At 48.8% G+C, this 12,460-nt stretch overlaps 1 protein-coding gene across 4 annotated transcripts in view; it reads left to right on the plus strand.

Moving 5' to 3' along the window:
• The first annotated feature begins 1,269 nt into the window (after positions 1-1,269).
• The window catches only part of DIP2B (disco interacting protein 2 homolog B), a 63,128-nt gene continuing 51,937 nt past the window's right edge, over positions 1,270-12,460 (plus strand). For 2 of the 4 annotated variants that reach the window (XM_056514933.1, XM_056514935.1), the window contains exon 1: positions 1,289-1,469. In XM_056514933.1, the coding sequence (XP_056370908.1) occupies positions 1,388-1,469 (82 nt within the window). In that variant the 5' untranslated portion in view covers positions 1,289-1,387. Of the gene's footprint in view, positions 1,470-12,460 lie in introns of all 4 variants that reach the window. The other 2 variants (XM_056514932.1, XM_056514934.1) reach the window with 2 other exon arrangements.

A 12,460-nucleotide genomic window follows, 5' to 3' on the forward strand; every position in this document is an offset into this window, starting at 1 on the left:
GCTCCCAATCCCTGCTCCAGCAGGGTCAGCCAGGGCACAGGATTGTCCAGAGGGTTCTAGAACTGCCAGGGAGGGAGAGACACTGCAGAGTTTGGGTGGAATTAACAGGTCTTGGTTCCTCCCTGTTCCTCTTGTCCCTTGCTCCATCCTCCCAGGACTCGCTGTGGTTTTTGTACCCCTGGATCAGGTCCTGTCCCCATCCATCCTCCCAGGACTCGCTGTGGTTTTTGTACCCCTGGATCAGGTCCTGTCCCCATCCATCCTCCCAGGACTCGCTGTGGTTTTTGTACCCCTGGATCAGGTCCTGTCCCCATCCATCCTCCCAGGACTCGCTGTGGTTTTTGTACCCCTGGATCAGGTCCTGTCCCCATCCATCCTCCCAGGACTCGCTGTGGTTTTTGTACCCCTGGATCAGGTCCCATCCTCGTTGTCACTTCCCGAGACCAGCAGCCCCAGCTCAGCCTCCCCCTGGGAGCTGCTCCGGTCCCTGCACGGTCACTGCCCGAGCCGCTCCCGGAGCTCCGGGAGGATTCCAGAACCGGACCCGGCTCCGGACAGGCCGGAGAGGATTCACCTGCTCACTGCGGGAGGAGCCCAGAGCGGAGCCCGGCTTGGGAACGGGGACAGAACCGGGAATGGGGATCGGGAGTGGAACAGGGCCTGGGACCAGAGATTGGGAGCGGCACCAGGACAGGGTGCGGGGCCCGGCAGCGGGACCAGGACGGGGGGTCGGAGCAGGATCGGGATTGGGCCCAGGGACCGGGAGCAGAACCGGGATTGGGACTGGGGGCAGAATGGGGATCAGGCCTGGACACAGGAGCAACACCGGGAGTGGGACTGGGAGCAGAACCAGGGTCGGGCCCAGGAGCAGGAGCAGCAGTGGGAGCCGAACTGAGCTCGGGCTCGGGCCCAGGGAGCGGGAGCAGTACCGGGCTCGGGTTCCGGTTCAGGTTAGTATTCGGGTTCGGGAGCAGTACTGTGTTCGGGCTCGGCTCGGATTCGGGAGCAGTACTGTGTTCCGGCTCGGGTTCGGGAGCAGTACCGGGTTAGTGTTCGGGCTCGGCTCGGGTTCGGGAGCAGTACCGGGTTAGTGTTCGGGCTCGGGTTCGGGAGCAGTACCGGGTTAGTGTTCGGGCTCGGCTCGGGTTCGGGAGCAGTACCGGGTTAGCGTTCGGGTTCCGGCTCGGGCCGGAGCCGCTGCAGCGCGGGGCGGGGCCGCGCGGGGGCGCCGCGGGGCTCGGGGCGCGCGGCGGGGCTCGGGGCGCGCGCGCCGCGCGGTCACGTGCCGGCGGCGCCGGGCTCAGCGCTCAGCCATGGCGGAGGCTGCGGCCGCTCCCGCTGCCCCCGCGCCCCGCGGCCGCTGAGCCCCGCCGCGCCCGCCCGCGCCATGGCCGAGCCCGCCGCCGTGTCCTCGCTGCCCCGCGAGGTCCGCGAGCAGCTGGCCGAGCTGGAGCTGGAGCTCTCGGAAGGTGAGTGAGCAGCGCCGGCCCGCCCGGCCCTGCCCGCCGTGTGAGGGGCCGGGGGTCGCGGGGTGTGTGAGGGGTCGGCAGCGGCGGGTCTGTGCGAGCGGCGCTCCGGGTCTGCGTGAGGCAGGAGGGCAAGGCCCGGCCGGGCTGGGGCTGTGTCTGAGCGCTGAGAGCATCTTCTGTAGCCGAGAAACCCGGGGGGACCCTCCCGGGGGACCCTCAGAGCGGGGCTGTGACCTGCCCCCTCCTCCCCGGGAGGGAATTTTTCCCTTGCGGCCTCTTTCCCATCGCTGAGGATGCGAGTGGGACTGAGACCCCGGCACAGCCAGTTCTGGGTACAACTTCGGGCACAATAATGACGGCAAACCCTGTGTTATTGCCACTTTCCGAATAAGTTCTTTTGCCATAATCGGCTAGGAGCATGCGCTTTTTGCTGGGTGTTTTTTTGTTGTTGTTGTTGTTGTTTCCTTTTTTTTTTTTTTTTATTTTTTTTGCATGGGTTTGTCTTTGTTCCCCAGCGTTTAAATCGCTGCTCTCGGTGCAGCTTTGTTGTGGATCTCCCTTGTGAAGCCGGAGGGTGAGGGATGAAGCTGAGGAGGAGGGGGAAGGTTGCAGAGCAGGTAGCTCCGATTTACATAATTCTAATTTTCCTCCCTCCATCAGGGTACTGAACTTGGTGCCAAAGTCAGTGGCTCCTCAGGAGGGTTCACTGCATGGCTGGAATAACCAGAGAATCACAATTCCCTGAGGTAGAAGGCACCCTACAAGCATCCTCGATGTCTCTCTTAGCATTAAAAATTCAGAAAAATCAAGTTACAGGCACATCTTTCCTTGCTGTGTTTATCCCAGAGCCCACAGTGCATAAACGAGACTTTTTGACTCTTTGGGGATCAGGAATTTGCTCCCACGCTGGCAGCAGCAAAGGCCATGGCACTGCTTTCCTACACAGCTGGGTTGGAGCTCAACCCCTGAGCTTGGCTGCTTGGGGCTTTTGTTCAATCTTTTCCAGATAAACTTTCTGCAGACATTGAACTAAAGTGATAAAACTTTATCTGGTGTTTGATTTTGGGGACTCGGTGATAACAAAGAATGAGGAATGGTGGTGTTGCTCAAAATGTAACATTCAATAGGTTTTTAAAAGGATTTGTTAAATGTTTTAAGCGTTTGCTTGGATTTTCTGAAGTTTGTTTCTTGTGGCACTGAATGCCTGTTATGATTTGACCCTGTACTGCAAATTTAAAAATAAATTAATTCTGTTGCTGCACTGGCTGCTGTGACATCCCACTAATTTTTAACAAGCTGCTCCAACAGCTTCAACTTTGGTGCTGCAGAGTGAAGTTTTGTGGGTTATGTAAGTAATTCTCTGAATATTAAATCCACTGCCCCTTTGTGGGTTTAATACTTGGATTTCTTAATATGCATATCAAGGATTTGTTTGTGCAAATCGCTTTTTCTGTCAAAAAAACCCCCACGAGTACAGAGAATTTTGGGTGGCTGTGTCCCCCAAACTCTTGGGAACATATTTCAGGGGATGTTGTTGCTGAGATAAGTGAGCTGTGGGAAGGGGGAGTGAGGTAATGTCATTGTGGAGTTCTTGAAAAATACGCCCTAGTTTGAGGCTTAAGCTGAGGGATTTTGAGGCCTGTGTGTGCATTGTTCAGCTGAATATAACCATGGGCTGTTGACAGTAAACAATATTGAATAGAAGCATTTTATTAAAAATGGCAGCAGGGCTCCATGTGCAACTGCTCAGTTGTTGCTCAGATAAGAACACTTGATTCTTTTTTTTCCCCAGCCCCTTGTTGCAGCTTGGGTTGTCTGTGTGAATATTTCTGTCAGGTTTTTTTTCATAGGAACACTTCATTTTTGGGGAGGAGCTGCAGCTGCTGGGAGTAGCCCAGGGTCCCTGAGAGCAGGAGCTGGAGGTGGCTCTGTCCCTGATGGACAATGTGACTGTGGCTCCAGGAGCACAAACATTTGTGTGCACTGAGTTTCATCCAGGCACTTGCTACTACTAACCACCACAGAGCAGAGAATTAAAAACAAAACAGGGGGAAATCTAATATTAAAGCCTTATCTGGCATTGTGGTTGTGAAAGGTGCTGTGTCAGCAAGCAGGATGCAAAGGAGCAGGATTACTTTAATGTATGCTGGAAATAGAAATCAGAGTTTGCAGTGATGGGCCCTGAGAGTTTCTTAAGGAACAATCTGTGCAGACAGAGCAACAGGACTAATTATACCTCTGGATTATTCCTTCTGAGCCTTGTGGTCAGCAGCAGCCATCCCATCCCTGAGTGCAGTGCAAATGGCTGAGCAGAGGAGTGGGACGTGCTTCAGGAAACATTCATTGTTCATTCATCAGCAGAAATTGCATCTTCCTCTGTCTTGGTGGTGGGTTTGAGACCAATCATTCATTTCTAAGTGTGCATAAGAATTAATTGTGTTCCATCAGTGTGAAGAGAGTTTATAGCTGAAGCTAAATTTGGGGAGATCTCCCATTCCCTCCCAGAAGGGATCAGTGTTGATACCTCTGAGGGAGAATATTCAAGTAACAATAGAATGGATCAGCTGAGAATTGGGTCATGGAGCTGTGGGAGACCTGGAACCTGCTCATTACTCATGTTTTCCTTCTTTTCTCACTTTTGGGATATTTTTCTTTCTGGTGCTTTTCTTCATCTGTCAGTAACACCCACATTATGCATCACTAATGATGGGAAGGGCTGTCTTTGTATTTGCATCTGTTTCTGTTTGATGAGTGAAAGTGCCAGGGATATTAACTTTAAAGGAGACTTTTCCCCCCGTTTTCACACGTCTGTGAGTGTGGGAGCTCAGTCTCACCTTTGGGTTGAGAACATTCCTTGGAATGTTCTCAGTGTGTGCTGAAGGGTGCACAGGACAAGGTAAATGTCTGAATTCATCCCATATTCAGTGGAAAATGTTAATTTTAAAGCACTTCACCACTGGGCCTGGGTGTTTTTACACCCTGGGTGAAACATTCCAGCAGCTCCTCTCACATCAACCTCATCCCAGCTGTTAATGGAGCTGGGAAACTCTGGAATATCCAGACTCAAAGGCTCTAATTAGTCATTCAGAGGATTTGTTTCATCCAGGGCACGTTCTGTCACTGTTGTCCTGCCCCTGTGTTCTCCTGGAGGTGAGAGCTCTGGCCCAGCCTGGCTCTGCAGGGGTTAAACACTCACATAAAGAGCTTATTGGGCTGCTGGGGTTTGTGCCACTGTGCTTTCTGTCTTGCCTGATGTTTCTAACTAGGAAAGGAGTGTCAGTGGAGGGAAAGGCAGCTGGAGATCCCCAAATGTCCAGGGAAGGGCAGAGGAATTCCAGCTCAGAATTTCAGCCACTTCTGGGTTCTGTGACCATGTCCCCCCTGCCTGCTGGAGAAGGAGCTGGTTTCTGTTTGCTTTCCCAGCTAAACACACATTTGCTGTCTGGTTTGGGATTCTGGCTGGGTGTTTCTGTGAACGTGCACCTGGGTTTGTTCCTTTTCAAGCTGATGGTCTCTCACTGGAGAGCTGGGGAGCAGAGCTTTGTGTGAGGATTTTTCAGAAGCTGAGGAAACAGAAGGATGGTGGCATGTGTGGAAAAAGGAGTATCAGCAAAACGCTGGAAACTCAGGACTGAAGGCCAGCCAAATAGGATAGAACCTTACTGGAAGAAAACATGTTGACTCAAGCAAGTGGGTAGAGCCTTTATTTTGTTTGGCTTGAAAATTTCTCATGGAATCAGAGTATTTCTCTGATCTTTTAAAAATTGTGTGTTTCAGGTTGCAATCTCTGATTGCCAGACGCCTGTCAGAGGAGGTGAGGACCTTTTTTATAGCTTAAGCAGCTGAAGCACAGAATTTAAATTACAGAGTCAAAGGAAGTAATTGTCTGAGTAGGGACTGGCTGTATGGATTGTGCTGAGTGAGCAGAAAAGTTTCACTTCAGTCTCTTCCCCCACTCAGAGAGGAACTGTGGGCAAAGCACAGAAAAGGTTGAAGAAGAGCTTTATAAACATAAGCAAGTTGGATCTGATCAGCCTGTAGCTAACAGGACTTACAGGTGGTTTTTGTGCATTTATGCAGCATCTCACCCACATGTCTTGCATTAGGCAAAACCAGCACTGGGAAAGCTTTAATGTTGCTTCCTTAATTTACCTGCAGGACTGGCAGCAGATGGGTCCCAAATCTGCTGAGAGATCTGAGCAGGGCTTTGAGGCAGTCAAAGTCTGTGTGCAGCCAGTGCAGGTAGAGTTTGAGAGCTTTGAAATGCCTAAAACCTTCTGGAGCTGTCACAGGGATCATCCAGCCTTGCTTGGCTCTACGAAGATCCCAATAAAAATCCCTCATCTGCTTTCATTGTGGATGAAATTGTATTTTCTTTAGCTTCACAGCCCAGGAAAAAGTGATGTAAGCATGGAGCACATGGGTTCCATGCAGTGTCTGTGTCACAGGAAAAGGAAATGCAGCTCCAGTCGTGACCAAGAGCAGCAGAATCCTGATCTGTCACCAGTGCAGCAAACAGAAGGTCCACGAGATGATCACACATTTCTGCTCTGCAGATGGTCAGAGCAGAATGATTTAAGTGATTAATGGTTTGGAGGGAGGGAGTTAAACACAAATACTGGAAGAAATATTTTGGCTACTGTGAGTGGGAGTTGGGTTTACTGTTGGTACATGATTGAAGCATGTAAGCATGGGGAGGAGGAGGAAGGTTTTTGGAGCATCCAGACTGGAATAATAAAAAAGAACCAGGCAGGTTAAAGAATGCATACTTTTGTGTTGTCCCTTTTATACTTAGGAAATGAGGAGCGAGTTTGGGGCTCTTGTTAAAAGCTGCAGCTCTGACCCTTTGCCTTGGGCAGAGGAGGAAATGAGAGGCTTTAAAGAGAGTCCTGCACCTCCTCCCTGGGTGCTTCTGTGAAGCTTTGCTGGAGTTAGAACCAGTTTCCTCAGCTGGGTGGAGGGGACATCTGGCAGCAGTGATTCCCAGAGTGGATTTCATGGCTGTTAGTAGTTCCAGGTGATATTTGCCATTTCAGCTGGGAATTTTGCATTTTCAGGCTGGGAATGTTCAGCAGACCTGCTGGCCTGGCACAGCTGTGCTAAAGCTGCATTTGGAGTTTGTGGTGTCCTAGATAACTGATCTCCAGTTTGCTATTTTAAATTCTCTAGCATGAAATATTGAGTAGGAAATGTGATGGGTGGCAGAGGAGCTGCACAGAGCTGCTGCTTTTCCCAACATGCAGAAATCCTTGGAGCACCCCCCGTGCTTCTGGTTCAGTGGTGATGTTGTGGAAAGGGTGATGGTTCCTTCCTGATCCCCCCTCTCTGATTAGTGTTTGTCATGAAGTTTTCTGTTCTCTGGATTTATCATGTTTATTCAGTGGCAAGTTTCAGGAGCCAAAGAGTGAACTCATGGTGAGCATTCCCAAGGGATGGGCAGAAGCTGGAGAGTTCCTGTTTGCATTTCTTTCAAATACAATGTGCAGATAATTCCTTGGGATGGTTTTCTTTAAACCATGTGTCTCAGTTATAAAAAGCATTTCCTGAATCTCTCGATGAGTTACTCAGTTGCTTTTTTGGACGTGGATTCACAGAGAGAGGAGTTGAAGCATTTTTCTCTGCTGAGGCTGATTCAATCCAAGATTTTTTTGGAGAGCTTGTGAAATCAGGGACAAGTCATCAGGCCAGGATGTCTCGTTCTGTTAATTAGAATGAAAGACTCCTCCATTTGCACCGTGAGTGAGGAAATAATGATTTATAGCTAAGGGATGCTCTGCAGCAGCAGCATTCCATCTGCTACACAAATATTCCCATTGCATTTCATGCAAAGCATTGGGAAAAGCCTCACACCTGAATTTCTCATCTTGAATGCTGGGTTGTTACTGTTGTTTGATATTTGGAGTAAAATGCCTCTTTCCATCAGTTTGTGTTCTTTCCAAACTTCAAAGCCAAGAGTTTGTGGAACACTGCTTGAAGTAAACATAGGCAGGACATAAGTTTAAGTTAGTTTATACCAAAGATAGTAATGTAATAGTAACATAACTTTCCTTGCTGTGAGCAGCCACCTTGTTTTACTTCTTGTAACTTAAGCTGATAAAAAGAAAAAGGAAAGAAAAAAAACTCTTTAAAAGTTTTAGCACTTCTCTGCCAACATAAACTCTTCCTAATTCTTGTTGACTTGAGAATTGCTGATGCAAACTAGGTCTTGCTGGCCTCTGAATTCCACAGGGATGGGAGCCCACAGAGCCTACAGGGCATCCATTAATACATTTTGTGGACCCAGGATTCCAGTCCCTGCCTGAGCCATCAGCCACGGAATTGTTCCCCAGCAGTCAGGCAACCTGCTTTCCCCAGCTCCATGTCCCTAGGGAGCAAAAACAACCAGGAGAATTGTATCCCTGCCTGATAAAATTAGGTCTCCTGTAATCTCCCTGTGCACAGCCGGATGGCTGGCTGCCTTGAAAAACATATGTTTTAATGCAGGAATAATGCATTCCATTTGGGATGGCTGTAGCCGTGGGAGCTGGGTGCCTGAGTGCATGGAGAGCTCCCATTTTGCCTCTGGGATCAGGACTAATGTCAAACATCAGGTCTAAAGTGCAGCAGTGGAATTGTTTGGGATGTTTTTCCATCTTTTGCTCTTAGCAGGGCTGTTGCTCCTGGGGCTCAGTCCTAAAGGAGTTGGAAGAGTGAGCCTTTTATTGGAGATAAAGGTAAACTGCAAAGATGAGTCAGTGTTTGTATTCCTGGGTTTTAGCTCACTGCATTAAGGAATTTACTTGGGATCATCTAATACAGGTTTGTAATTCATTTCTCAGAGCAGCACAGGTAACCTTTGGAGGAATTTCTGCTTTATCCCCTTTCCTCCTGCACAGAGGGCAACACCCAACACACACCTGGTGCTGGGACAAGCCAGGGGAGATTTTGGAAATGCTGGGTTTGGAATTGGTTTTGTCCAAGCAAAGTGAGTTCTGATGGGACACTTGGTTGGCCATAAGTTGGAAGGATGTGATGAAAACAGGAATGATACAGCAGACAAAGTCTGAAAGCTTTGGTTTCAGGCCCTGTCCTTGTGCCTGATCCCAGAACGGGCTGTCAGGTGAGGACGTGCTTGAAGGAGGTTTTGTGTTTCCTGCTGTCCCTTTAATGCACCAGCTCTTCATTTGGGGGGCTAATTAACCTACCAGGAGCCATTTCAGTTTGTAGCCCCTTTTCTGGCAATGCTGTGATTTGCCCCCTGAGAGCAGCAGAGTACATCAGGGGTGTCCTGATACACCTGCTTGCTTTGCTAATTTTAATTGAGCACTTCTCTGGAAACAGTGATCCCAGAGAGGAGCTGCCCAGCCAAAAGAAGCCCCGAGGAGGGGAAGGAGGCTTTGAAGATTTTTCTAGCAAGAGGTGAGAGCAGAGTTAGGAGTTGTACAAGGTCACTGTGGGCTGTGGTGTGAGGAGTGCTGGCCATTCCTGCTCTGCCATCCCTGCTCACAATGTGCACTGTCACTGGGGTGAGGACAAGGAGAGCTCCTCCAAGGAGCTGGGAAGTGACACGGCAAATTCCAGGCTGTGATTATTCACCCTGTGATGGAGACTGGGGTCAGGAGTCAGGTGATCCCAGCGAGATAAAAGTCCCAGATCCTCAGCAGTGCTGGTAGAGAATAAACAGATCTGCAGTTATTAAACTGTGCTGCCTTTTTTTTTCCCCCTTAATTGAATACAAGTGGAAAATGCCTATTAAAGGTGCTCCATTTCTGGCATTCAGGAGATTGCTGAGAGTCCCATGGGATGTTGGAGCAAGATCCTGATGGTGTTTGCAGGGCTGCTCCTGGAGTGTGATGAGGAAGGGGAGAGAGAAGCTCTGTGCTGCATCTCCAGACTGGGAAAAAAAAAAAAAAGCAGCTCTGTTGTGTGGTGTGTGTCCTCAGGAGCTGCAGCCCAGGTTTCATAACAAAGCCTTGGCAGAGCTCAGGCTGCTCTCACCTCTTGGCACCTCACTCTTTCCATCCCAGGGAGCTCCGTGCAAAGCTGTGAACTTTGGCAAACTGCAGAGGGCACGGGATGGAACTTTTAGGAATCTTAAGTTGTGTTTTTTTAAGAAAATACCAAACCTTTCACTGCCTTTGGGTTTCATAGCTGTGAAAGAAGCAATTTATAAATTATTTTGAGATGGTTTTTTTGGGCTTTTGTGTCAGTCCTGACAAAATACTGAAGGTGGGGCTGAAGCCCCTTGTGTTACAAAAAGGAGATCTCCCAATGGCCAAGTGCTCGAGTGTAAATGTTTATTGAGACTGAGACCTGTGTTTATTCTTAGGGCAGAAACTTTAAGTGATCCCTTGTGGATTAAAAAAAGAACAATTCTTATTGTAACTGGAATGAAAACCTCCATTCTTACGCAGTTTAGGGTTGGAAGTGAAAAGGGGGAAGTATTGTTATTTTGAGCTGCCAGGCAGGAAGGGGGGGAGATGCACAGGGGTGAGGTGAGCTGAGCACAGAGCAGGGGACATCACACCCTCCTGACTGAGGGGATTTTGTCACTCACAATGTGACATTTGCATTCTGATCACCATTGAGTGGATGTCTCACCCTGCTGCACGTTCAGGAAGTTTCTCCATGGTGGAGATGCTCAGGTTTGGCTGAACATGATACAAACCCACTGTATTTCTGGCATTTCTCCTCTCTACTTTAAATTTTCGAGTCCTCCTTGAAAATGTCCTGATTTTAACAAGTCGTGTGGTGCAGAAAGGAGTCAATTACTGAGTCCCAAATAGGGAGAATTGTGGATGAAGGCAAAGCAAATGAGTCAGATAGAAATAATCCCATTATGTCTTGGCTGCAGCCACACCTAGAAACCTTGAGCAAACATTTCTGGGTAGTTATTCCCGTGTTTGATACACTTTACTTGTTAAGTCCTGTTTTAAAATTGCAGCATGTAAAAATTGTGTAGGGCCAGTTGCCATTAGTTTTAAGGACTTGGGAACATTGTTTTAGTCATTTTGACCAGAAGCACAGAGACCTGAGTTAATTTGCTCTCACATTTCCCCAAAATCAGAAAAACCTATAACCCTGGAGCTGCTGTTGCCTTGGAAGGATTTCAAGGCAGTTCTTTTTGCAGTAGGCCTTCAAAAAAATCTCTGGCTAGAAGAGCAAACAGGAAGATGTAATTACCCTCTGCCTTTTGTGCACCAAATCCTCCTGCATTGGACAGAGCTTTGGTAAAACACTTTTGGTAAAAGTGGCTGTTTGTAGCATGAGAGCTGTAAGGAAAAGCATTTGGATCAGGCTAAGTCATTCCTGATGTTCCTGTGATTCCTGTCCTGTGTCTTAGGGGGTAATTACTCACTCATGCTCTGGGTCTCCTCTCTTTCATGGTGGATAAGCTGATTTTTTAATGAATCTGAACAAAGCCATTTTTACAGGTGTGACTTGAATAAAAAAAAAGAAAATTTGGACCTTTCTCCTCCCTGCCTCTTCTGATTGCAGTTCCTCTGTTGTATCTCTGTACAGGGGGGGCTGAAATCTCCTTTGTTTTGTTACCTGTGGCTGGTGCTGATTCCAAGGGGTTTGGATTTTGGTTCCTGTCCAAACACATTCTGTTTGCTCTGCTCTGCTCTCCTGTTCTGCCTGCTCTCCTTTGGGCTTTGTCCTGAGGAATGGGATCCTCTGGCTCAGGAGAGCTGCAGAGATTTGTCCTGCACACCATGATCCTTCCCTGCAGGATTCCCATTCTCAGCTGTCAGTGTGCACTGGCACAGCTGAGGGTGTTCAACCTGTTCACTTCCCTCTGGGATCTGAAGGTGATTCCTGGTGTTGAACCCAATGGGAAAAGACAAATGGAAATCAAGGTTCATGCACTGGAAGCTCTCAGGGATGTGTTTATGGAGGTTGAGTCTGTGGCAAAGGTGATGTTTGCTCCTTCTCACCTTCCAGATATTTAATGGGATTCAGCAAAGTCAAGGGAGGGAGACACAAAATGAGAAGATGATGGTCATAAAAGTTCTCCAGGATGCCAGAACATGGCCTCTTCTCCTAGAAAAGTAATTGCTTGTTTACATTCTCTTGTTGAAAATGACAGAAGCATGTTTAAAATGACAGAATGTTTAAAATGACAGACCAGGTGAAATGATGTGAACACAGAGGGGTCGTACGGCACTGCAGGCTCCTCCTCCAGCAGAGACACAATGATTTGGGCAGAAATATAAAAGAAAAGAGTTGGCTGAGAACTGGAGAAGGAGAAAATTGTCTTCTCTGAGAGTTGAGTTTGGCTTCAGGTTCTGGAGGACGTGCCCCTGGTGCAGCTGGGAGTGTGTGTGTGGTTTGTGGTGCTCCCTCCCTGCAGAGTGGCAGCTCGGGGCTCTGCTGCTGCAGCTGCTCCTGCCTTTGGCTGCAGGAGCTCCCAGGCAAAGAGAAATTCCCAGTATTGCAGTGCAGTCCTTGCCACCAGGTCCTGCTTTGGGTGCAGGAGCTCTCAGGCACAGAGAAATTCCAGTATTGCAGTGCAATCTCTGCCACAGTGAGAGGAGTCTGTAAAACAGTCCAAGAAAAGGAGAAGGAAAGGAAGTGGAGAGACCTGGGAAATGTCAGAGCTGGTTTTTCTGTAATTCTGCTGCCAGGAAGAGCTGTTTCAGAATAGTTTTCTGTGGGTGAAGTGTGACAAGAAGTCCCCAAGAGGTGCTGTCACATCGGGGTAAGCTTGCTGTTGTTGGATTGTTTCCACCATTCAAAGAGGTTGTTTGAAGCTGGTTCACGGATTCTTAGTTGAAAGGTGCATTTCTGCTCCTTCAGCACATTCTGCCCCGAGCACTTGCAGACAGATCTGTGTGTTAACTCACTAAACCAGTTAATGGTGAGCTCTGAGCACGTTGTCTGCTGTCTGCTGTGACATTGGGCATGCCAGCCCAAAGGACTGTGCTGGCTGCTGCAGGGAGTTCCCTGGCCGAGGGGAAAAGCTGACTTGTGTTTCCTGTGCTGTCCTTTCCCTCTGATTGTGCAGGGTG

The sequence above is a fragment of the Oenanthe melanoleuca genome, linkage group LGE22, assembly GCF_029582105.1.
Source record: "Oenanthe melanoleuca isolate GR-GAL-2019-014 linkage group LGE22, OMel1.0, whole genome shotgun sequence".
NCBI lineage: Eukaryota > Metazoa > Chordata > Aves > Passeriformes > Muscicapidae > Oenanthe > Oenanthe melanoleuca.